The following is a 23,474-nucleotide window of genomic DNA, read 5'->3' on the forward strand; positions in this document are numbered from 1 at the left end:
GATCTGAAAGGTTTTTGTGCTGTGGTCGCAATGCCTGCCCTTGAAGACAGGAATTAGGGTTTTCATCGTTCCAGAGATGGCAAGCTGAGAGAGAACGGAACGGGGAATCATCGCATAACCGGAGAATTTTGGACTGCTCTCTCGATTAACTCAGAAAAAAAAGATATCGAGTCCTGTTGGTTTGTCCCGTATCCAGTGCTCATTCGAGAAGAATCAATTTCGTAGATCGTTGCAGAGGTTTGATCGATCTCAAGAGCAGTCACCGATGCGAGGTCGGAGTCCATGACTCGGGCTGCCAACCGTCTCCCGGGTTACTGGCTTTGGCCCAGGGATTTTCTTCTTTCTTGGTCTGTTTGCTTGCCGAAGTTGAATCCGCTTGCGATGACGTCCCGGACGAAGATGCTGACGAAGCTTGCGCCTGCGCTGGACTAGCGGCCTCGGCTGTCGTCGGATTCAATGTGGCATCACCAATTTGGGTGCCTGGTTCCGGCTGTTGTGCCTGCGGTTTATCAAGGAAGGACGGCTTGCTAGCCCAACGTTCATCGGCAAGTCGGGCGAGTTCCTTGATTTGGGCTTGGCGGATGAGATCTTGTTGCTGCTCTTGGATGCTCGGTGGGTTCTCTCGGACGTATCGAAGCCACTGGTGCCATTGTGCTGTAAACAAGGGCAAGTCAGCCAAAAAGAGTTGATCTCGAAAATTGGGAATGTTTTTGGGGGCTCCCAGACTGTAGCGCATCCGGCCTCATTAAATAGACCCGAGCGCGCAGCCTGCCCACTGGCGAAAGAAAACTCACGTGTAACCTTGACGTCGCCGTAGTGGGTTTTCGGGTCGAACTTGACGATGCGTCGGAATCGGCCAGCGTTCAGCACATCCTTAAACTCCCAAAATGTGTTGCCGGCGAGGTCTTGGCCTGGAATGATGACACGGGGGTTAGCGTTGCGACGAAGGGGAGCGCATACGATTTCAGACTGACCGACAAGAAAGGTTTTTCGCCAGGGAAGCCGGAAGCTTTTCCACTTGAACCACAAGCTGTTCACCATGGTGAAGATTGGAGATGTCGAGGGCAGCGCTTGCGAAGGCGAAAGGCAAAAAAAAGTGGCCCCAGGAACGTCATCGGCAAATAAACAGCCCGGGGCATTCCATTCCTCTCCCACCTCTCTCTTTGCCGCTTTCTTGCACTTTTCCCATTTTATTTTGCACCGCTGAGGCGTAAGCCATCAGGGCTTTCCTTTCTAGTTTTTCTTTTCCTTACTTGTTTCTTTTGTTTTCTCCGAGTGCTTATTCCGTATCCCTCTGGTACCCAAACCCCCACAGTTGGGGCTGATTAGGCAGACTCGGGCAAAGGGATACCCCCAGAACCGCGACATCTACATCTCAGTATACTCTTCATGACCGATTGGTGATTTGCAATCAACCATGGCTTCGGTGACTTCATTGGATAAGGACCTGCGCAGCATGCGCTTGTCCCGCTATACTCCGCAGGCAGCCGCGGAGGTGCGCGACTGGATCGAGGAGGTGCTACGTGAGAAATTGCCATCCGAAGATTTACTCGAAGGGCTGAAAAATGGCGTGGCTTTGTGCAGGTGAGTGCCGTTTGCGACTGATGGAAACTGGTGCATCGGCTTACCCAGCTTGCAAGGCTGGTCAATCTCGCCGTGTCCCCCGGTGTGAAATTTAAGCAGTCGTCAATGCCATTCGTCCAGATGGAGAATATCTCACACTTCCTACGCGCGTGCCAAATGGCGCCCCTCAATCTCCCGCCGCACGACGTCTTCCTGACCGTCGACCTCTACGAATCCAAGGACCCGGCGCAAGTCCTCCAGTGCCTCGCGGCGTTCAGCCGCCGGGCCAATGCCCTCGAACCCAGCAAGTTCCCGCGCACTGTCGGTCCCCAGAGCAAGCGAAATGTGGTCAGCCCACATGTGACGGGATCAAGCTCCGGATCACAGACAGGGAGAGCTCGCGCCACTAGCAATGCCAACGATACGAACCCGCCTCTCCCCGCTCGTTCAGGAAGCCCCACCAAGCCCTCGGGCTCGTATAGCTCCTGGAGCAAAAAGACAGATGAGCGTGCAACGGCGCCGGCCTGGAACATCCACCAATACGGCTACATGGGTGGAGCGAGCCAGGGCAATCAAGGTATTGCGTTCGGTGCTCGGCGGCAGATCACGACGGCTGGTCCGTTTGTCCCGAGTCTTGCGGAGAAAGAGAAGCGCAGACGTGAGGAGGAAGAAAAAATTCGCCAGCAAATCGCCGACAACGAAGAGATGGAACGGGCACGCCAGCGGGAGATAGATGAACAGGAAGCTAAAGCCAAGGCCGAGGAAGAGCGCCGATGGGAAGAAGAGACCGCGCGCATGAGAGAGAAGGAACGTCGTGAGATGGAAGAAGAAAAGAGACAATGGGACGAGGAAAAACGCCTATGGGAAGAAGAAGAACAGCGGCGCGCGGCGGAAGAAAAGGATGCCGAAGAGCGTCTCGAGAAGGAGCGGCAACGCCGACGAGAAGTCAACGATTCCCGTCTCAACGGTCAGTTCCTGAGCCAATACCAAGCCAGTCAAACCAGTCGCGTCCCGAGTGCTGGATCTGTTGAAAGCACGCCGGAAAGCCGACGTATCCAAGAACTTGAACGGGAGCTGGAGCTCGCCAAAGAGCGCGAGCGCCAGTACCAGACCGAGCGCCAACCTGTGCCGCCCCAGGAAAGTGACGAGCCTGAGGTTCTTAACCGCAGTCGTCCTCGTCCAGTGCCACCCAAGCCGAGCTACAACCTCAGCTCTCTAGAACAGGAACGCCGGCTTCTCCGCACCGAATGGCAGAATAACCAGGAGATGCCGCCAGCCTTGGAAGAGCCCGATTATGCTCAGGACCAGGCGCCGCCCCCGCCTCGGCCGCTTCCAGAGCCGGTGCCATCGTCAGCACAACCAGCACCTCCCAACCGGGAGCTACCCACACTTTCCCGACCACTTCCCGACCCAGTCGCATACACCGCCAACCGGAAACAAGAAAACCGGGTTGATCAGTTCCTCGGGTCCAACCCAGCCCCCGCCGCCCCGGCACCGGCTACTCACCGGCCGCAAGACTACAGCTCAACGGCTGAGATCGACGCCGAGAACAACCGTCGCGTCGCCTCGCAGCAGAATACGCGTGCCGGCGGATGGGCATCCAAGTCCCTCCTGGAACGCGAGATGGAACGTGAACGTGAGCGCCAGCGCGAGTGGGAGGACAACCAGAAACAAACCCAGGCTGCTGCCGAGCGTGGGCAGCATGACAAGACCCTCGGCTCGGGACCAGGGCAGTCCTGGGATGTCCACCAGTACGGCTACATGGGCGGCGACAATCAAAACCGCGGTGGACCAGGCTTGGGTATTGGAGGCGCCAGGCGCCAAATTATCGGGCCTCGTCCACCGCCATAATCTCGGTTGGTATAGACTGCAGACTGGTGCCTATTCAACTAGGATATCTCTTTTCTTTTCTTTTCTTTTCTCCTTTTCTGTTACCAGGCCTTTTTGTTCATCATTTTGTCTAGTATTGTTCAGCCGGAGGATTATCTTGTTTTCTTTGCGTTGGCGATCCGGCGGATCATTTCTTCCATACGTTCGATGACTCGACCCTTTTTCTATTTGGAATCCCATGCAGACAATACGATGTGTTTGTAGATAGATTTCTTGCTTAGTTAGGTAGTTGTATACGAAACCATTCATGATGTTCAATCATACGATGTGTATATTCTTTTTGCTGGTATACCTGCTGCCTACGTGGGAGGTCCAAAGCGCCGCGCAGAGCCGCATCTAAATTAAACCCTCGTTGAAGCTCCGACAGTTCTACAGCGCTGCGAACCTCACCAAACAACAGCACACTTGGTCGACAATGGCGTCTCTATTTGATTTCTAGCCCCATTTCAAAAGAATTACCACACCACCTACCTCATAATCTGATTTGTTTCTCTCAATCCAACCCCCTCCTCTTCAAAACATGGCGACCAACCGCTACAGAATGCGAGCATACGGCCGAAACCAATACTGCGAGAGGCAGGTCATGGACCGACTTGCAGCAAACTACGACACCGACAAGCACTACCATCGCGAGCCCTTCGCACACACAGGCGAATGGTTCATGACCGACGCGCGAGTCGAGCGCTGGCGCGACACTAACGGCCCCGCCATCCTCTGGCTAACCGGCAGTGCAGGCTACGGCAAATCCATTCTTACGCAGACACTAGCGGAGCAAAGCAACCAAATTTGGTGGCGTAATGCTGCGAAGACCACTCCGCACACGACCGTGTGCTACTACTACTTCCGCGCGGGCTATCCGCGGCGCGAGATGGCTGCCCCGGCGCTGTGTGCACTGCTGCACCAGCTGTTCGCCACGACGCCGGCGCCGAATTTGGTTGGGCGTGCGATCGAATCTCGTACCGCTCGGTCTTCGGGGAGCGACGAGCTGGGGTTTGAAGAGATGGGGCAGGTCTTTGAGAGCTGTATGCGCGACTCCAGGACGGGGGAGTTGGTTGTGTTGCTGGATGCACTTGATGAATGTGATCACACTGAGCGGAGGACTCTACTCGCGTATTTTGGGTCTCTTTTCGCTGCTTTGGCGAGACCCCCGGCCCGCGAGTCTCAGTGCACGCTGAAGTTGTTTCTGACGAGTCGCCCGTTACATGGCGAGCTTCGGCGGGACTTTGACATGCTCCGGGGGCAGGTAGGTGTAGGTGCGATGGAGGTGATTGATGCTGATGAGATGCTTGCCCTGATCCGACCTGAGATGAATCCCACCATCGAGTCCGCTGTCAAGACGTTCCCCGAGGAGCAGCGTCTGCGAATATGGAGGGTCATCAGGGAAAATGAGTCTAGAAGCTGGCTGTGGCTGCGGATGGTGGTAGGGATGGTCCTGAAGGCTCACGCTGGCAAAGCAGAGGAAGATGAGCAGTCCATGTATCCGAGCGTGGACGCCTTGCTGGAAGACCTGCCGAGAGACGTCGAGACTTTGTATTCCAGGGCACTGGACATCGCAAGTCTCAACTATGGCGAAAGTCTGGTCGAACAGCTCTTACATATCATTCTGGCTGCAAGACGGCCTCTTGGGATAAAGGAGGTGCTGGTGGCCCTGGCATGTGCCAGTATGGATCCCATCAAGGCTGTTTCAGCCTCGGAGAAATACACCTACGACGAATTGGCCAAGCAACAACCAGAGTTGGCCAGTTTGATCAAGGAGCTCGACAAGGTCGTGTTCCGGGTGTACGTTGGAACCGTGGATTTCGTCCACTCATCGGCACGAGACTTCCTGGTCATGAAAAATGAAAGTCTAAAACCATTTTCAGATTCACCATCCCCGCAAGAGCCATGGAAAGGCCGATTAAACATAGCAGAGGCACACGCCATGGCCACACGCGCATGTCTGTCGTTTCTTCTGACCACGTATACTCCCCGGACCACAACAGAGCACCAGGACAACAATCGGCAGATGAAACAAAAAGAAAAGGAGTCTCCATTCTTGCGGTATTCGGCCGAGCACTGGTCCCGCCACTTCCGGTCGCAGACCGAATCTGCCATCAAGGCGACTATCACGCCGGCCTGGGCGCTGTGCAACGGTAATGGGCCCGAAAAGAACAACTGGCTGCGGCTCTATGGCAGGAAAGGGCTCTGGGTAAGTCCGGGGCTGGGCGTGGCGGTCTACCTGGGCATCACCCCGGTGGTCCGAGCGGTGCTGGAGGAGTTTCCAGAAAGGACAGCCAACGTGGACACTCACGGCGAAAATGACATGATCGGTAACGGGTCCACCCGGCGGCACTGTCGCTGCATGCTATATCAGGCGATCAAAAATAGAGACAGTGCAGTGGCGCGGATGCTCTTCGACAAGGGCTGGAAGTTGCGCCCGAACTGTGAATGCAACAGGTCGCTGTCGACGAGTGCCGAGATGGGCCACGCCGACCTGGTGCAGATCATCCTCGATCAAGGCACGGCAGTGAAAGGGCCCAGCGAGTCCGAATATAGTCCCCTGATACAAGCCTGCAGGAGAGGCCACCAAGACATTGTGCGCATCCTCCTGGCCCGCGGCGCAAATGTCAACTTCGCACCCGAGCCAGGCATCCATACGTGCTACAGCCCGCTGGAGGTCGCGACCACTGGAGGCCACCTGGAGATTGTGCGAATGCTGCTGGACCACGGGGTGTGGTTTCGACTGTATGGGATCCGCGCTCTCTGGGATGCATGTCGCCTAGGCCATCTGGAGATTGCCCGTCTTTTGCTGGAAAAGGGCCTAACGCCCAATGTGAGATGGAATGCCGGGTCTGGCAGTGGGCTCAATATGGCGGTGCAGGGTGGACACACAGAGATCGTCAGCTTGATGCTGGATCACGGTGCCAAGGTTTTCAAGAATGATATCGAAATAGCTGTTCGAAACGGCTTCGAGGAGATTGCGTACATGCTCCTGGATCCGTTTATCGCCCTGTTATTGTGTTAAAGCTTTTTCAAGGCTAGACAAAACCATGGAAATGCACCAATAGAATGAAATAAGACGCTAGGTATCAATCATGAGATGAAGAAAAACAAACAAGCAGACAAAAAAAAATTAGATCATGAACATCGTGATACGCGATTTGCAGACTCAAACCACCGGACTGGCTGGGGGAAGCAGCTGCTCAACCAGAAAAATCAACCTCTCCCCACTTTCTAGTAACCAGCACCACTCAATAGGCTCTCTATTGCGACTGGTCTGATTGCGGCGAATCTCCTCCTGTGCCTTCTCAGCCCGACGGAGAATTCCAGTTTGGACAGCCTCTTTCAACGAGGGTGTTGCAACAAGCATGTCGCTGTCCGCCAACAGGATGATTAACGACTCGAGCAGGATCGAAATCTTCGCATTGTCGACGACGTTGGCGGTGGCCGCCGCAAATGGAAGAAAGCATTGCTCCAGCTTGGCTTGGTTTAAATATTCCTCGTCTGTATCGGGGGCAGAGCTTTCGCGCATCCGAAACAGGAGGAACTCGCAGAGGGTCGTTTGGGAGGGAGCGTTGAAGTGCGGGAGCACTGATGGGCTGACAAAGGCCTGGAAGATCGGTAGGGACAGACGGCGGATGTTTTCAACGAAGAGGTGGTACAGCTCATCCAGAGACATGAAGTCTTTGGGAAGTCGCTCAGAGACATTAGATAGGATGCTGAGGAGCCACTGCCGCAAAGTGAGGGAGTTGATGCCACCCAGGACAGACACGCTGCCGCCGGGGTGTGGAGAGGACCTATGCTCTGCATCCAGAGTCTCTGCCGTAGAATTTGCTGCAGTGGATGGGTCTGGCGCAGTCCTCGTGCCTCTTCTAGTGCGCTTCGATCGTCGCGTTTTGGGTCCTGCCGTCGAAGGTGATCCGGAACGAGAGCGACCCTTATTCGCATCATGGGCAGTATTGGTTTCTTCATCCGTCCCATCCTGAGAGAGGTAGTCGCCATATTCATCCCGATCAATGTTGACCTCAACCTCCCTCTTCTTGACATTCTGCGCGTCACGATCGCCCTTGGGCAGCCTCAGTTCTTTGCTGAACACCTCCCGGAACTCCCCGACAGCCGCAGAGCCTCCGTCCGCGAAGATAGACCTGAGGATCCTGCGATTGCGCCCGAATCCTCCTGTGGAGAGGTATCGGAAGATCAAGCTTTGCCGGAAGATCCCTAGGCCGTCTTTTTTTATGGCCTGCGCTCCCTTTCCTTGCCCTTTCTCCGACGCGTGGTCTGTGGGATCTGGTTCCGGGGAAGGCTCTGGATTCTGCGCCTTCTTTATTGAGTATTCCCGACACCGCTCATCCCAATCATCTTTCAGCACACCGCACATAAAATGCAGCCAAATCTGCCATCGCTCCCACCGTTCCGGGTACAGCACTGAGCAATTAAACGCCCAGCCCACCACATGCCAAAAGTCTTCTGCGCGAGACCATAACGAAGCAGATTGGCTCAGGTCCAGGTTCAGGGGCTTGGTTTCATCATTCCGCAGCTCGCTAGACACGGGACTCTCCGCTCGGCGCCGGCCCCCATGTCGCGAGGTCTCGAAATGTGTGAAAGAGAAGGCAAGGCCCAACTTGGCGCCTTTGGGGCCAATCAGGGTATTTGTGAGTCTCAGCAGCCGTAGAGCGACATTGGCTGCCTCTTTTTCTTCCGCAGACCGCGCACGTGTCGTAGTAGATGGATGAACGAGAAAAGTGGCAGCGAGAGCGAGGTGCTGCGGCAATGGTACTACTGCATTGTTCGAGGCAATGGTGCCCGAGGCCAGCGCATTCAACAGGAGATTGAGCGCTTGAGTGTCTAAATCGCGAAGCATGGAAGGATGGTTAGTGTCACAAGTTGCTATACTTGTGGTGGGGTTCTTGACCGAGGCCAGATACAGACGTACAGAGTTTCTCTTCAAAGAAAATACCCGAGTGTTGAACCAACTCAAAGGGCAGGGCTTCAGGGGTACGGTACAGCGTCTCGTCCGGGGACCCCATGGCCAGACAGTTGCGAAAAGAAAGTCCGCGTCGTGAAAGACGCGCCCTTATCGATAAGGCTTATGTAATAGCAATTCGCCCATGAACGGACAACTAAGACCCTGTAAACAGAGGAAACAATATGGATTTAACGCTCATTATAGACATTTTAAGCAAGCAAGATGATACAATGAGCTGTGTCAATTGGAACATTACCCCTCTGGCAGTCCAGATTAGTGTGGGGTTCATTAGACTCAGCAACCGTGTTTTAGTACGCTCAGGGCCACCTTGGAGGGCGATCTCAAATAAAGTGTTTTGACCAAAAGGACCTTATTTTGGGCTCATCTCACAACTACCCCTGATTTTACATAAATGTGTGTGTTGGGTATTACAGGCTGCTTCTGCCGCGTCATGGCCTCGCGGGCCGATGATGCAATGAGTCCCCGCATAGACCAAGCCAAGCCGATGACTTGCAGCGCCCGATAGCCGAGTTTAGTTCGATTTGCCGTCCCACGACTGCTGGGAAAATACTAGAGACGAGCACAGAATGCAGAATAAAATATGCATGATTTGAGCACTGGGAAATCTAGACCAGGATAGAGACACGGAAGGGACCGGATTTTGCGCATTTGCGGCGTCTTCATATTCGCCCAAAGACAAAAAAAGGAAAAAGAAAAAGAGATGTGTCACAGCCACCAACTGAGTACAATCCCGTCGATCATTTTCGCAATGCAAGAGCTTCTTTATGGTAGAAGAAAAGACAATGAGAGGGTTAAGGGTGAGCGAGGAGAAACTAGAAGGGCCGAAAGACGCCAAAGGACAGAAAGCTGGAGACAAAACAACAGAGAAGAATGAAGAAGTCACTATGACTCCTCGGGTATATCGGAAAAGAGACCTATTCGCAACCGATGCGACTGTAGACAATGTCAGCCACAACGTCCCGCCATCCCAATTATAAAAGAGAAAGGGGGTAAGGAAGACATACGAAAGGCAGTTTCGGAATGACCACAGCCAGAGTGGCCAGAAAATTGATAGTGAAATAGGTCATGTCGTAGTGGGTGTAGTGGGTGCTGAGGAGGAAGAGCACAATTGGCACGCAGAGCAGGAACTTCTTGGTCGGCGTATACTGGTCCCCATTGTCGATCTGCTCCCACATATTCAAATTGTCGTAGGCCCCAGCATTGAACTCGAATGGAATGCCCCGCACCCAGTGGAACATGAGGAATGAGCCGAACATGTAGCCGATGTTGGTGAGAGTCCACGAGGTCTCCTGTGAGATACCTGGAATGATGTCGCAGAAGATCTTGAGCGCGGCAATCAATACAAAGTGGATGGTCCAGGCACCTATATTGGAATCAAGGTCAACAGTCAGCAAATTGTGTCCTGATGTGACTGTGGTCCGGTGTTCGGTCTGGATCAGTCTGGGGGCACTCACCCTTAGCATTCACCCAGTTGGCATTGAGGTTGGGCAACGCTGCCTGGTCGCTGGTGTGTTCAATGGATTCTGGGGGTTCCTGGTAGATGAGACTGCTCGAGCGTCGTCGTCGGCCTTGTTTTTGGGTCATGTTGGGTGATAGCCGCTGCGGCCCCGTGTCCACCTCCGGAGGGAAGGAGATGGCACGAGGGACCAACAGGGAAGACACCTTGGTGGTATTTTCAGAAGCCAGCTTGATGGGTGGAAGGGAGATGGGGGAGAGAGAGAGAGGTGCCCGGGAAAAGGAGCGTGGGGATGAGGTGGCACGGAGATGTTGAAGGAAGATTTGCCGGTCGGCGCGGCCTTAGGTCACGGGGTTTGGAGGAAGAACCCAGCAACTTCTTGATGTTTGGACCTTTTTCATGTCTTTGTGAGGTGAGTTTTTAGTGACTATGCCTCAATTTAAATAACATCTGATCTGGTCTTTCTTTTATATAAGAAAAATTCAATTAGCACGAGCCATTGCATAAGGACACGTGCAAGAGTCACACTAGGTATGAGTATGGAATCTATACCACAAGATCAGATTGTCTATTGTAAATAAGACAATTTCTATCGATCTGAATTCTATATATGGGGTTTTTTAAAATAGGATTTTCTACTCATTAGCCATGAATCTCTTAGAGGAACACCAACATATCGCGATGTATACACTGAATTACGCGAATGGTTCGTCTGCCCGGCCGTAAAATTTCGCCCAAGTAATCAGGATATTGCGACAGCCGCAATTCTAACCATCTACCCTTCTCCAGTCATGGCTGATTCCTCAGGAGAAGAGGCCGACTCACGAACGGCTTCGGTTGGTGGGCAACGCTCTCAGCCCAATGGATTCCACGACAGCAGTTCTCGTCCCACGAAGCGACAGCGGAGAAACAAACCCCAGACAGACGATACAAGCGATTTTGTTCCTCGAGGAGCTTCGTTTAGCGCCAATGCCTTGCAAATTGATCCTGATAGCACTTCCAGTTCTGGATCTAGCTCGGACTCTGATACACAAGAACCCGTGAACCCGCATGCAGGAAGTACCGCGCCAGCAGTCAACTGGAATCAGGGTAGGAAAAATGCGGTGCGCACCACGCTCCGCCGGCAGCCTGCCCCGCCAAATGATGGTACCTCAACAGCACAATTTAATGCTGTGAATGACAAATTCTGGCGCAGTCGCAGTGCGTCTGTATCGTCCGGGAGCAATGGGGTGACAAACGGCCGGGCTAATATTGAGGAAGGGTTAGAAAATAAGGTCGACGAGGGGAGCGACTCGGAGGTATTGTCGCTTGACTCAGCGGCTGATGATTCTATCATGCTCAACATCGGCAATAAGATTGGCCAAGAAAGCGCGGATAGTCACTTGCCAGAATCTCTACCTGTCCACCACCCTCAAGCCAATGGCAACATGACCAAGCCACTTCCAGAGACTGGGTCAGCTCAGCTCGAGCCATCCTCCAAGGAGGAGGCATTTCAGCTCTTTTCTCGCAAATATCCGATTGCACCCAGCACTTTGGTGGACTTGGACCAGGAGGACCTAGAACTCCAGGGGATCTTCGTTTTCTTCGACCGTAACATCAACGACGTCGACCTGAGCCTCCCAGTAACCTGCCTCGAGTGCCGGGGTAAGGGCCATCTGGATGCCGTGTGTTCCACCAAAGAGGTATGTTTATATATATATATATATATATTTCTTTCTCCCTGCACGATCCTCGCTTCTGACTTTATTCCAGTGTGAACATTGCGGGGCGTGGAGTCAGCACATGAGTAGGAACTGTCCAACATGGCGCAGATGCCAAAGATGTCGGGATCGTGGCCATCATGAGTGGAAATGCGCGTCGCCCTTGAAAAGCTCAGCACAGGAAGTCCCCTGCGACCACTGTGGATCCTCTGATCACCTCGAGTTGCAATGTGAATACAGGTGGAAGCTTCCTCTGCCAGATCTCTCTGGCAAGAAGATCGTCGTTTCAATTTCCTGCGCCAACTGCACCAGTCCCAGCCATCTGATCGGAGACTGCCCGAATCTTTCCCGTCCTTACAACACCTCTTTCTTTACCCTCAAGGGCATTGACCCCGCGAATATTGTTAATCTGAACACCCTGAGCAACTCCGACGAACTGCCTCCCCCAGATAGGCCCCCACGCGGCCCCGGGAATAGGGGCCCGCGCGGCGGTGGAGGCCGAGGTCGTGGCGGTTCCCGGATTCCATCACCAGACGACACACTGTCCAATCTTGCCGAAGGAGCGCCTGGCGTTACAGCTCGTGGTGGTAAAGGTCGCGGCAACATTCGCTTCGGGGGTGGAGGCGGTTCCAACCCCAAACAGGGCGGACGGGGTCAGTTTCAGTCTCGACCGCCGCATAACAACCGCGGTCGTCCGCAATACCCAGGAAACAACACCCGGCAGCGTTCACTGTCTCCGCCACGCCCACCCCAAGGCCCTCCATTCCGAGGTGGCAAGGGTGGGCGTGGGCGTGGCGGTTCTCGTGGTGGTCCTCGCGGCAAGGGTCGACGAGGACAATAGTGGTCAGGGCCCGATGCTGCCAACCATGATGACGAAACTTATGTACTTGTACACAGCACACGGATGCGATTTGACTTGAAGACCAAAAACGGCTCAGCGACCCCGAAACCGGGCCGCAGTGGCTCTGCACATATTCTCTGGTTCTGGGCATCTTGAAAGGTTTTTGGGGGTTTCAAGGGCGCAATGCTTATACTAGGAACAGGAACGGGGGGGTAGTGTTTTCAAAGCGATGATATGATTGATATATGTGAAACAAGAAAGCAGATACCAAGTTATCTTCAACCCAGGTGCTCATCGCTGCAATGGCCAGGAAATCCCTGTTCCAAGATATCGACCAGATCATCTAGCTGTCTAATACACAGATCTGTATGTGCATGTTCTTTCAGGTGGACGTTGCGTTCGTTCAAGAGCAACACCGTAGCCGCGCCAGCCATGTGTCCGGCCGTCATATCATCGATGCTATCCCCGACCTATTGGAAATGAGCTTCGACTATATCTTGAGAGGTATATGTCATAATGTGGGGTTCAGCAGGGGATTCCATGAACTTACCATAATAACATTCTCTGCGCGATTCACCAAACCCCATTCTTGCGCAATGTGTAGAATGCCCGCGGGATCGGGCTTGGGGAGTAGCTTGGGCGTGTCACGAGTAATAATAGGGAGGAAGACATGACTTGGGAGGTGGTTTTGGATGAGATACTGTACTGGGGCCCTGGAAGATGAGGTCCATGTAAGTTGAACGCAGAGAAACAAGAGGAAAAGTCCTGGATAGAAGGAAGATGAGCTTGCCTACTCGAAATTCCGCGTACAAAGTGCCCGTCTCAGTCCCCTTGATTCCAAATAATCCATTAATCGTACCAGGCCCGGCTGCGGCTGCTGCTCTAGCATGGCTCGCTGCTCCACGGTCTGCACCTTGGTGACGGCGGCTGCACGCTCCTCGGGCGTGGGGAGGTCCCGGATGTGGTGGAGGATGTCGATGGACTTGTCAATCCCCAAAGCCGCTCTATAATAAGAGAGTCAGAAGAATGAGAAGGGCTCAGTGATGGATTTTGTGGCTTGTGGATTCTCATCCATCTTTCCGGTTTCTCCGTGCATGGGTTTGTGCTCACCTCATTTCGGTGTACATGTGGTGTTGCGGTAGGCTTGGTTAATGTCAGCATGGCTCTTCTTATCCTTGTACGCACTCCAATATCATTCTAAATTTTTCTCTTGTATCAGTGTGGTCGTCCTGCGTGGGCTGATCCTTGAGCCGAACCCCACGTTGACGCTCTCAACACCCACCCCCCGCATGCCATTGCAGAGCAACGATACAGCGCAAGCAGATATGTGCCGGGCTCGGGTGTTTGAGTGGTGGAGTCAAAATAGATAAGTCGAAATAAGAAAAAAGCCATACCATAAAGTCCCGTCCACATCAAAGACCACCCCCTTCAGCGGCGGCGCATCTGACGTCTGTTTCGGGTTGAGCGGTGCGAACCTCCGTGGGCGGCGCTGATCGCAGTCTGTTCTCAGTGCAGACATGATGGGGGACCCACGATGAAGTCTTGTGAATGAAGACATGCACTGGGTGGGTGTGGAGGTGGGAGAAGACGTTGGCCGAGAGCCGAGGACTATCTCCGTCTAATCTATGCCTCTCCTCATCTATATACTTCCCCAGCTCGTCGATGAACCAAAATACAAGCATAGTTCCAAGGTTGTATATTCCTAAATATAAAGAACGCTGGTTCTCTTGTCTGGTCCGATGCTTCGCTCCTTCCCTGGACAGACAGCTCAAATATCCTCGTCTTCCATGTCTGCGATATCTCCCATGCACCATTCTCTACAAAACACTCTTCACACGCCTTCGTTCTTTTCACGATGGTCCTCGAGCCATTTCCACACCGTTCCCACGATACCTTCATCATAACTCTCTCTCAAACCCTCACCCTGATCAGCGCCCTCTTCTACCTCCACCTCCTGTATGCGACCTCCTACCTAGTCCGACCATTCTGGAACTCGCGCCGAGAATTCCCACCTCTTCGCGAGAAGATCGATCGAATCGAAAAACGCATCCTGGAGATTTTTCTGCGCATCATCCCACCCACGGGCTCTCGCGCCGCGCTCCATATTCCCGAAGATGCATTGGCCCAGCGCATGGTCCAGGCCACAGACAGAGCAACAACCCCTCGAATCCCGCCATGCCCGCAGGCACAGTGTCTGTTAGACACAAACCTCATTGCTCCGCTCAGCCTGCCGCAGTGCTACCCGGAGTCATCGACGGAGCGGCGCACAGGACCGCATGGGCACAGGTTTCGGCTGGATCTGGCGTCGTCGACGCGCACCTCGCGACGCATCTCGGCCAGCTCTGCAGTGCTTTATAGTGCCGTCAACAGAATTGCGTCGGATGGTCGATCTAAAATTTCCGTCTTTGCTGGGGCTGCGCTCCATCCTCCGGATGAGATCGTCAAGCCGCAAGTTCAACCTCAAGAGCATTCCCAACACCCACAGACTATGCTTCTCGGCCCTTCTCGGCCCTCGCCATTCTTTACTCCCTCGGATACACCGCTGCTGCCCGTTCATCAGTCGTCTGTCCCAGTCCCAGTCCCAGTTCCTGAACCCATTCCGGCTCAGGTCCAGGCACAGACACAGGCCCCTGAATCTCCTACCCGTCTGAGTCAACAGTCCTCCGTTCCCTCGGCAGACCGCCGCAGTGACCCTGGTCCGACGGCACGCTACTCTGACTCGTTGCACGAGTTCGATGATTCGACTACTGTGCAGCTATGCCGCTCGCCCAAGTACCGGTCCGTTGAGAGCTATCCCGGCAGGTTTCCTGTGAGTGATACCTTGGAGTATAGCTCGCTTGCTACGGCGTCATTTGCGTTCAAGGGTCGGGGGACTACGACTGTTCGGCCGTTCTCGGATTACTAGGATAGCATCATTTAAGCTTTTGGTGGTTAAAGAGGAAGGTGGAGAAGCGTGGTGGGTATACTTGATACTACTCGTGTCTTGTTGATGGGCAGATTTTCTGTTGGGAGATCAGAGTTTATATTCTCTCTTTTGCGTCTTTCACTTTTGTTGAGTTGCATTGCCCCGGTGTTGGGGTTGATATTGAGGTGGTATTCATTACTAGGTGGTTTGTTCTCTCCTTAATACACAGGGTCGAGGTTTCATTGATTAAAAATTGGTAATAACCAAGATCTAACCTAATGTTGTAGAAAAAGGCTTGCCCTCATACCAGTATCCCAGTAGCCCTATCATCCATCATGGCTTATACACCGAACTTTGCCTAGGTAGTGTGCAGGCCAAATGACATCAAATATGCAAGCGGACTCAATCTACAACGGCATATCTCTAAAGTTCCCCTAGAACCACGGAGATAAAATTTGTTGCAAGTGCCAATATAGGGATTTTCGTCATTAAAAAAAAGAACTCGATTAATTAAGAAGCAAAAATACATTTACACTCTTATGAGAGAAGACAATAGGCCCACAAGAACCTTCATGTGACTCACAGAGACACAAGAAACATAGGGATGTTCCTAGTCTCTCAGCGCGATCATGGCGTCGGAGTCGGAGTCGCCGACACACCCTGGGTCTTAGTCTTCGTCTCTGCCGTGTACCCAGAGCATTCGAACGATTGGCCCTGAACTTTCACGATATCGGCTAAAAGAAAAGAGAGAATAGTTAGGATAAAGAAAATAGAGCCCAAAAAAAAGGATGGTAGAGTTAACGAACAGATAACAAGACTGCCCCATCTACCGCAGTTCAAAGTCGTGTCATCCACAGAGCAAGCATTGGCATCAACGCTATAAAAAGCACCGCCACTAGATATAATCAAATCAGCTAAGTAGCCCTCTTAAGAAGAGTCCGAGATAATGTAATTCTTCCCACTCACTCTTTCTGGGCCGCGATTTGGCCGTCGCTATTCGTCACGACACATTGGTTCAGATCAAGTTCTCCCACGGTGTACACATCCCCATCGTTCTGGGGGGAGGGCATTTGGATTTCAGAATAAGGGTGGGGTCTTCCACATCTTGAGTGTAAAGAATCTCCTTGTCCCAGGCACAATCACTGACGCCATTTGCGACGGCACCCGCAAGGAGAGTCAGTGCAGGCAGAAGGAGTTGGTTGAACTTCATGATGGCGAGGGTCAGAGAGAGAGAGAGAGAGAGAGAGAGAGAGAGAGGGGCTCTATTGTGAGGGTAACAAAGAAAAGTATGTGTATCTATAAGAAAAAAAAAAAAAAAAAAAAAAAAGACGGAAGGAATCAAAGTCGCTTCCTTCTCGAATCTTATATAGAGTCAATCAGTGTCAGTTCGGCCTTGTTTTCGGGCCTAAGTTCGGGCTTAATGTCCTCGAGAGTCATTTTCACTGACTCTGTAGATTAGGGCCGTCTAATTGGATCGCCATATGGGATTTCTATTATGGTCTAGGGTTGGCGCCATCGAGTCATGCAGTTTTTATGTAGGAAAGGGGCCAAAAAGAAAAGCGAGTCCAACCCTTCCAACGCTTTAATGATGATGGACTCAAAGCTGAGAATGAAGTGGATCACACGCATTATAGACCCCACCAAGAAGAAGTAGAGTCGGATTGTATGTGGAAGGGGGGTTCTTGATTCTGACCAGGCCCATGCGGGCGGTTAAGATAGCGAGTCATTGCGGGTTCTACAAATCGGCCTGCATACGGAGTCTGGTCTTCAGGGCCCCCACAATTGAGTTTCTGCCATACTACTAACCATATTCGTTTTTTCCCCATACGTTCGCTGTCTTGAAGTCTCGAGAACAAAATGGGTCCGGGGGTGGGGGCCGCGCTATCTTGCTGGGGGAAACTAGGGCTGGGAAGAAGTTCACCGATTTGGCGGGGACAGGCCAAGAAAGAAAAGAAGATACATCCTTCCCACCGGCCCATTTTTCATGGATTATCAACAGAAAAAAGAACGAGATCAAGATGTGCACACATACACAATGCCTCGATTCCCCGGGAAAAGGGGAGAGAAGGGAGGAAGAGAGAAGAACGAAATTGAGATCCAAGATACGGTCATCGCGGTCGTAAAGGGGCATGGACGCCATAAGAAGCAGCACACAGAGAAAAAGAGAAGAGACAAGAAGAAAAAGCCTCGCTAGATACAAGAATTACAACCCAAAGAAGAAAGGGGGTATCACAATGCGGGCTCAATAGTCGTCATCATAGTCGACTTGCATCGGACTGCCTCGGTAGCGGGTTCGCTTGATGTTGCTGGGACTGTAAGAGCCCGCGGAGGCTAAGGGACGGGGTCCCGTGGGTTTGCGGGATGGGGACGAGCGGATGGCAGAGCTCTGCTGGTCGAGGTGTTAGTATTTTCACTTGAGAAACAACAAAGGACAAAGGTGGGGGAGACTAAATACATACCCGTAATGCAGCACGCTCGCTGCCATAGGCCCGGTCCTCATCTTCGGCAATCTTCGCTGGCCGTTCTGGCACCAGCGGCCCGTCATCCTTGACCTTGGGAGGTCGAGGCGGGCCGGGGTACCGATCTGAACGGGAGCTGGTTTCAGAGTAGCCTGCATCGGAAATGGGGGACAGTCGGCTGCCGCCGCTGAAGCGGTTCTGGTTGGGGTTGACCGCAGGCAGACTGGGGTTGGAACCCCACTGGTCGGAGGTGGGTGACACAGGAGACCCGTAGGTCTGAGCCTGGGATTCCAGCTGGTTCTGATGGCGACCCGTAGGGCCCTGTCGGGGTTGAGGATGCTGCAAGTCGAGACTACCTCGATGGGCCCGGTATTTGGGAGGCTCGGAGACCTGAGAAGGCACCAGGGGCGACGGTGGCCGGTTCTCGTTCTGAAGGGTGTCGTCTAATGTGTAGGTGGATCGGATGCGATCGTCGCCCTGGGGGTCGTAGTAGTCGCCCGTTTTGTATGCATCCTGGGCGAGATCGGATCCCGAGCGAGACATCTCGGAGTATGGACGCTCCTTGCGAGAGGGCTGGATGCTGTTGCGGATGTTATCGCCCATCGAAGAGGCAGTGGTCTTGGACCACCGAGAGATCTTGGGAAAGATGGAGGAGCTGCTCGATTTGTGCTTGCGGGCCTTATCGGATGCCTTGGGTGTTGTTTCAGTGCTTCGGGCTCCTGTAGCCACCGGCTTGCGAGGGGGGTTGACAGCGGCACAGAGCCAGCCCTCGCGTGCCGAGCCGGCTCTTGAACAGGCAGATGAGAGGTCATGTAGTCATCGCCCTCGTCCATCTCAAGGTCTTCCTCGTCAGCCTCGTGAACGGTACTGACGCGCTGGTCCGATTCCCTTCGGGATCCATTCGCCGGTCGAGATGGGCTGGAGTGGTAAAGAGAGCGACCTTCCAAAGCAGCGCCATTTTGGCCGTTGGTTTCATAGCCGTTCGGGTCAACACTTCCCATCCTTGCTCCAGTGCGAGGGCTGATGGGATCTTGTCCTGATCGCAGCAACTCGACCTCCTCAAGCAACTGCTCCAACATTCCTTCAATCTTGGTAAGGTCGTTGCCAGACTTGAGACTCAAGCCCTTGAGGGCGCGCTTGAAGATGTTTTGCCGCTTGGTCTGGGCGTCATCATCATCCTCCGCGCTTAGCTGTCGAGTTCGAGAAGTGCTAGGAGGCAGAGGCCGGGGTCCACCGAGAGCCTTATAGGTTCGGTCATGCTGTTTGTCGCTAGACTCCATGAGAAGGCCGTCCTGCTGCGCGATGAACTTCTTCATCTCTTCGAAAGAGTTGCGCATCTCTGCCGCACTTCGAACCAAGGTCACCAGGATTTCGGTATCCCTGGCATTTCGCTGGGCATCGCGAACAGTGAGCTAGAAAATAATGTCAGCAATCGCACAAATGCTTGAGATAAATAGAGGAACAACTCACATGATCCATGAGAGCCACGATGTCCTGCGACTGGATCCTCTCAATGCCTTTCCCGGTAGCACTATCATAAAGCGGCGACCCGACACCGTGAGAATATCCACTGAAGTGTCTCTGGTGACCCGGCGCAAATGGGTCGTCTGCCTCGGTGGGGCTATCAAACCCGCCCATACCGGCAGCATCCGGCCCAAGACCTCGAGAACCCTGCTTCGGGTTGCCGATGCTTGGAGACATGGGGTTGGCAGCCGACACATAGCCTTCATCCTTGGCTCCAAGCGGCGTACCAAACAATTCCCTCGTGCGGCTGTCAATCGGCTGATCATAATATTCGTCACCGCCGAAAATGTTCCTGGCAGTCTGGTAATATTCTGCATCGAGCCCTTGCTGCTGTTCAGCACTCAGACCCTTGACTCCACTGGCTTGAACGCTAGCCGGGTCATAATAGGGAGCCTGGTCAGTCACTGGGGACTGGGGATCGTACGCCCAATGGTCCCTAGTACCCTGAGGGACGCCACCACCGGGGCCCTGGATTATAGACGGATTGGTGTTGATTTCAGACTCGGATTCTTGGCTGTAGTCTGCATCGGCGAGAGGACTCTCCATCTGGCGGGGAGCGGCGCCATACATGCCCGCTTCCTCCAGGTCCTCAATGGACTGGGTGACACTTTGCGGGGGCGATGTGGCTCCCATCCGTCGGGGGAAAGAGGTTTCATCCAGAGTAGCAGCATCCTGGCGCTGTTTCAGGGGGCTTCCCCGGTAACCTTCGCTCATGGGCTTCTCGGGGCTTTGACTGCCCGCGCGTGGCGCCAAGTCAGTCTGGGAGCGGTTGGCAGAACGGTTCGACTGAGACTCAAGCACAGAAGGGTCCATCAAGGAGGCCACAGCCGACTCGACAGCCATGGGATGAACAAACTCAGGGTTGGCAGCGACACCGCCAGTCACATGTTGTCCCTCTTTGATCTTGTCCATGTAATCAACCTTGGTGTCCTCGTCAGGTCCATAGATATCACTTTCCCTCTCAATATGACGCGACTGTTCGTAACCAAGTTCAGGCCCTTCTTCATCATGGTCCTTGAAGATCTCACTTTGACTCTGTGGGCTGGTACCGTCATTTCGCGTGGATCGTGCGAGGTTCGTACTGGGGGCAGAAGACAGGGAGTCGATCGAGAGCCGAGGTTCTATGTCTCGCTTCCCATGGGCAACATGCGCCTCCTGTGGAATGGACCGATGAGCATGCATCTCAGTTTGGTCACTGGCAACGCTCTGGATCGGACTCAGTGCTCGGCCAGCATTGACATCCAACCATTCGCCCTCCGTGGGCAGGTCTCTGGGGTGGGCAGCATCCAGCAAGTTGGCAGCGGCAGCGGCAGCAATAGCCCAGTCACCACCGCCGTCAGTTCCTGGAGATCGGCTCTTGCCGCGTAGGTCACGGTCTGAGCCACTGTGCGCCGAAATATTATGATGTGACTGGTTGCCGTGGCGCATGCCGAGCTCGTTCCGCGAGCCCAATGGCGACCGCGTGGGTGTGCGAGACGTTGGTGATGCAGTGATTTGCCTCGTTGATCCACGAGAGACTTCCGCTTGCGACTTTTTCTTGCGGGGAGTAGATGTCTCGGTGCGCTGGGAGAGTAGCGAGTCTCGGGTCAACTCCGAATCAATCTCGCTCCGCATGGGCATGGGAGCCACGTTGTGCTTCTGGAAAACGAGCTCGGTCTCGTTGACGCTCTCGCTGCTATTCCTCCGTCGACCCTCTTTCTTGTCGATGCTGGATCTAGAGTCATGGTGCTTCAGAGCAGCCGCAGTGAGGGCTGAGCCTACACGCCCAGCTGCTTGAGCATCGCGGAGACCCTTGCTCTTCTGCCGGCGAATCTTGTCTTGTTCGGTGAGCTCGGGTCGGTTAGCCCATCGTACGGCGGCCGCCTCAGAAGACTCGCTGCTTTTGCTGGATTTGCGTTCTTTGTTGCGAGGAACTGATTCGCCCGAAAGAACAATGCCTTCATCTTTGCTGTCCTTGTTGAGAACGACCTTGGGCTTCCTGACATCCGGCGCACTGGCATGTTTTGATAAACGTCGACCCAGTTCATCTCGGGAGCTGGCAGACGAGTACGACGTGGTCATATCTCGGTCGAACTTGGATGTGTTGGTCATGACCTTTTGATCCTTCTTCAGCTCCTTGAGTTCAGGCAGGATCAACCGTCGAATCGCATCTTCCACCGTCTCCAACAGTTTTGGGTTATTGATGGAGGTCTTGGACGCCCCCGAACGGATCGAGTATTGGTCAGACTTGCGATTTGAAGAGACTGCCGACGCACTCAGAAGGCTGGATTCCGGACTAGTGATTTCGTCTTCTCGGTGGGCCTGCCGCCGCCGTCGAGATGGCTTGGGCTCGGCTTCCAAGTAATCTTTGCCGGCCTTGCTCCGGCTTTTACCGCTGGAGGCCTCTTGGGGCGATCCCGTCAGCTTCTCAGCCACTCGGTGGGCGATCCGCTCGGTGCTCAAACTGCGACTCCGTTGACGCGAGGGGGTCTTGAGTAACCCCTTGTCCTCGCGGCTTTCACCACGCTCGAGGCTCTGGCTGCGCTTCCGCCGAGGACCGGCCGACGAGGTATCGACCATACTGTCCGGCGGCATGGATGAAATATCCGAGCTCGGCTGCATGTACCGCGTATCGCGCGAGACGCTGGACATCTCGCTCACTTGGTCTCGGTTCAAGAACTCGATTTCTAACGGTGGGCGACGTGATGATTGCGGACCCTCGTCAACAGCAGAATTGGCAGAGCTGGTGCTTTGGTCATCGGCCGGACCGGCGTCAGCGAGCTGCTTCTGCTTGGAAGATGGCGAGGTGAGGGAAATGCGGCGGGTATAAGATGGTTTGCGGCCGCTACCCGACTCGGTGATCTGGATGTGGTCCTTGTGGTCCTTGAGTTTCCTCGCCGCCGACGGAGTGACCCGAACTCGCACACTCGGCCTAGAGACAACACCGCCAGACCCCTTGCCACCCTCAAAGTACTCGATGAGCAACGAGGTCTGGGAGTCGCGGTGAGAGCGAGACAGTTTGTCGTCCCGGTCCCGATGTCGGGTGGAGACGGTGATGGGGCTGCCGTCGTCCGGGATCGAGTACGACGTCTTGTCTGTGCGGCGAGAAAGGTCAGTTGCCAGATCTGTGCCCGTTGCGCTGTCGCCCGTGGTATCGACGATGGATTCTGTGGGGGCGGGAAGGGCTGGTCTGCGGGTGTCGACCCCCATGGTGGAGACAGTTCCGTCAGCCCGATAATCGCATGCTCTGTTCACAATCGAGCAAGAGGATGGATCAGGACTGTCTGGAGGGGGGTGGGTTGGTCACTGGTGCTCCGTGCTCATGGACACGATAGTGGGGAGGGGAGAGGAAATTGGAGATAAGAGCAATTCCCCGTAGATGGGGGGAGATTAAGCGTACCAGCACAACCACCTGACGATGGAAGAATGAGGATAGAAAGAATAGAGAGAAGGAGAGGTAGAGAGAAATGGGAGGAAAGGGAAAAGGAGATGGGGAAAAAGCAAAAGTGAGTTGTTGCTCTCCGGTCGAGCTCTCTCTCTGCTGATCCCTCACATGAAAATGGGGATCTGATTGGGCTGAATGGAATGGGGCAAAAGGGAGGAGAAAAAGAGATCAAAAAGAAAGACGCGAGGGGCCGATAGAAAAGCCTGGAGATATTCCCAGGCCCAGCCTCAGTAAAAAAAAAAAAAAGAGAGAAAGAAAGAAAAAAAAAGATGGCTGGTAAACAAACGCGGATCCTCTCGGGCGGGTTCCTTGGAACTCCTAACTTACTTCTTACTTTACTTCGACTTCTACTTGTATTTCTCACTATTTACTATAAATGTTCTTGATAATCGACATTAAATTATAGGAAATATTAAATAGTACCACCTATAGTACTCCAGTAATACATTGCTAAGATGGACTTGAATTATACCGGATCACAGACGTCTCTCTCGTCACACAGAACGAACACTCTCCACCTGCGGCCCTCCGGACCCGCTCACCACTAGTGGACTGAGTCGGGTAAGATGAACTGGTTCAAGCAGTAAAGACGGTCGCCCAGACGACAAAGTGCGGATGGGAGGGTGGATTGATTGGCCCCAACACCTGCCAACGCACCACATCCCTGCTGTATCCCACGTACTGTATGGATATACTTGGGTAAAGACCGGGGTAATCCGACATTCTTCACCGCGATCATTGTATGA

At 53.7% G+C, this 23,474-nt stretch overlaps 10 protein-coding genes across 10 annotated transcripts; 4 read left to right on the top strand and 6 right to left on the bottom strand.

The window, feature by feature from the left end:
- Nucleotides 1-259: 259 nt before the first annotated feature.
- NUU61_008097 (uncharacterized protein) lies at nucleotides 260-1,041 on the bottom strand (the record flags this gene model as incomplete). The annotated part of the gene is made up of 2 exons (XM_056658622.1): nucleotides 260-654; nucleotides 795-1,041. 2 exons carry the CDS (start codon nucleotides 1,039-1,041, stop codon nucleotides 260-262), a joined length of 642 nt encoding a protein of 213 aa, XP_056508915.1.
- A 376-nt stretch (nucleotides 1,042-1,417) lies between these two features.
- NUU61_008098 (calponin homology domain protein) lies at nucleotides 1,418-3,414 on the top strand (the record flags this gene model as incomplete). The annotated part of the gene is made up of 2 exons (XM_056658623.1): nucleotides 1,418-1,584; nucleotides 1,641-3,414. 2 exons carry the CDS (start codon nucleotides 1,418-1,420, stop codon nucleotides 3,412-3,414), a joined length of 1,941 nt encoding a protein of 646 aa, XP_056508916.1.
- A 559-nt stretch (nucleotides 3,415-3,973) lies between these two features.
- On the top strand, nucleotides 3,974-6,457 carry NUU61_008099 (ankyrin repeat domain-containing protein; the record flags this gene model as incomplete). The annotated part of the gene is made up of 1 exon (XM_056658624.1): nucleotides 3,974-6,457. The coding sequence occupies one exon, from the start codon at nucleotides 3,974-3,976 to the stop codon at nucleotides 6,455-6,457; it is 2,484 nt and encodes an 827-aa protein (XP_056508917.1).
- Nucleotides 6,458-6,601: 144 nt separating this feature from the next.
- NUU61_008100 (uncharacterized protein) lies at nucleotides 6,602-8,504 on the bottom strand (the record flags this gene model as incomplete). The annotated part of the gene is made up of 2 exons (XM_056658625.1): nucleotides 6,602-8,277; nucleotides 8,366-8,504. Coding segments are annotated over 2 exons (1,815 nt in total), but the record flags the coding sequence as incomplete, so codon positions are not given.
- Nucleotides 8,505-9,301: 797 nt separating this feature from the next.
- Nucleotides 9,302-10,003, bottom strand: NUU61_008101 (ORMDL family protein; the record flags this gene model as incomplete). Its single annotated transcript, XM_056658626.1, has 3 exons — nucleotides 9,302-9,352; nucleotides 9,424-9,782; nucleotides 9,874-10,003. 3 exons carry the CDS (start codon nucleotides 10,001-10,003, stop codon nucleotides 9,302-9,304), a joined length of 540 nt encoding a protein of 179 aa, XP_056508919.1.
- Nucleotides 10,004-10,666: 663 nt separating this feature from the next.
- Nucleotides 10,667-12,416, top strand: NUU61_008102 (zinc knuckle domain protein; the record flags this gene model as incomplete). Its single annotated transcript, XM_056658627.1, has 2 exons — nucleotides 10,667-11,557; nucleotides 11,628-12,416. 2 exons carry the CDS (start codon nucleotides 10,667-10,669, stop codon nucleotides 12,414-12,416), a joined length of 1,680 nt encoding a protein of 559 aa, XP_056508920.1.
- A 278-nt stretch (nucleotides 12,417-12,694) lies between these two features.
- NUU61_008103 (putative haloacid dehalogenase-like hydrolase) lies at nucleotides 12,695-13,974 on the bottom strand (the record flags this gene model as incomplete). Its single annotated transcript, XM_056658628.1, has 5 exons — nucleotides 12,695-12,886; nucleotides 12,967-13,129; nucleotides 13,211-13,420; nucleotides 13,527-13,559; nucleotides 13,811-13,974. 5 exons carry the CDS (start codon nucleotides 13,972-13,974, stop codon nucleotides 12,695-12,697), a joined length of 762 nt encoding a protein of 253 aa, XP_056508921.1.
- A 297-nt stretch (nucleotides 13,975-14,271) lies between these two features.
- On the top strand, nucleotides 14,272-15,321 carry NUU61_008104 (uncharacterized protein; the record flags this gene model as incomplete). The annotated part of the gene is made up of 1 exon (XM_056658629.1): nucleotides 14,272-15,321. One exon carries the CDS (start codon nucleotides 14,272-14,274, stop codon nucleotides 15,319-15,321), a length of 1,050 nt encoding a protein of 349 aa, XP_056508922.1.
- Nucleotides 15,322-15,948: 627 nt separating this feature from the next.
- Nucleotides 15,949-16,391, bottom strand: NUU61_008105 (uncharacterized protein; the record flags this gene model as incomplete). Its single annotated transcript, XM_056658630.1, has 3 exons — nucleotides 15,949-16,055; nucleotides 16,128-16,216; nucleotides 16,288-16,391. 3 exons carry the CDS (start codon nucleotides 16,389-16,391, stop codon nucleotides 15,949-15,951), a joined length of 300 nt encoding a protein of 99 aa, XP_056508923.1.
- Nucleotides 16,392-17,563: 1,172 nt separating this feature from the next.
- Nucleotides 17,564-22,493, bottom strand: NUU61_008106 (uncharacterized protein; the record flags this gene model as incomplete). Its single annotated transcript, XM_056658631.1, has 4 exons — nucleotides 17,564-17,707; nucleotides 17,781-18,512; nucleotides 18,539-19,192; nucleotides 19,251-22,493. The coding sequence occupies 4 exons, from the start codon at nucleotides 22,491-22,493 to the stop codon at nucleotides 17,564-17,566; spliced, it is 4,773 nt and encodes a 1,590-aa protein (XP_056508924.1).
- Between the last annotated feature and the right edge of the window lie 981 nt (nucleotides 22,494-23,474).

The sequence above is a fragment of the Penicillium alfredii genome (genome assembly GCF_028826965.1).
Source record: "Penicillium alfredii strain IBT 34128 chromosome Unknown utg000010l_segment0_segment0, whole genome shotgun sequence".
NCBI lineage: Eukaryota > Fungi > Ascomycota > Eurotiomycetes > Eurotiales > Aspergillaceae > Penicillium > Penicillium alfredii.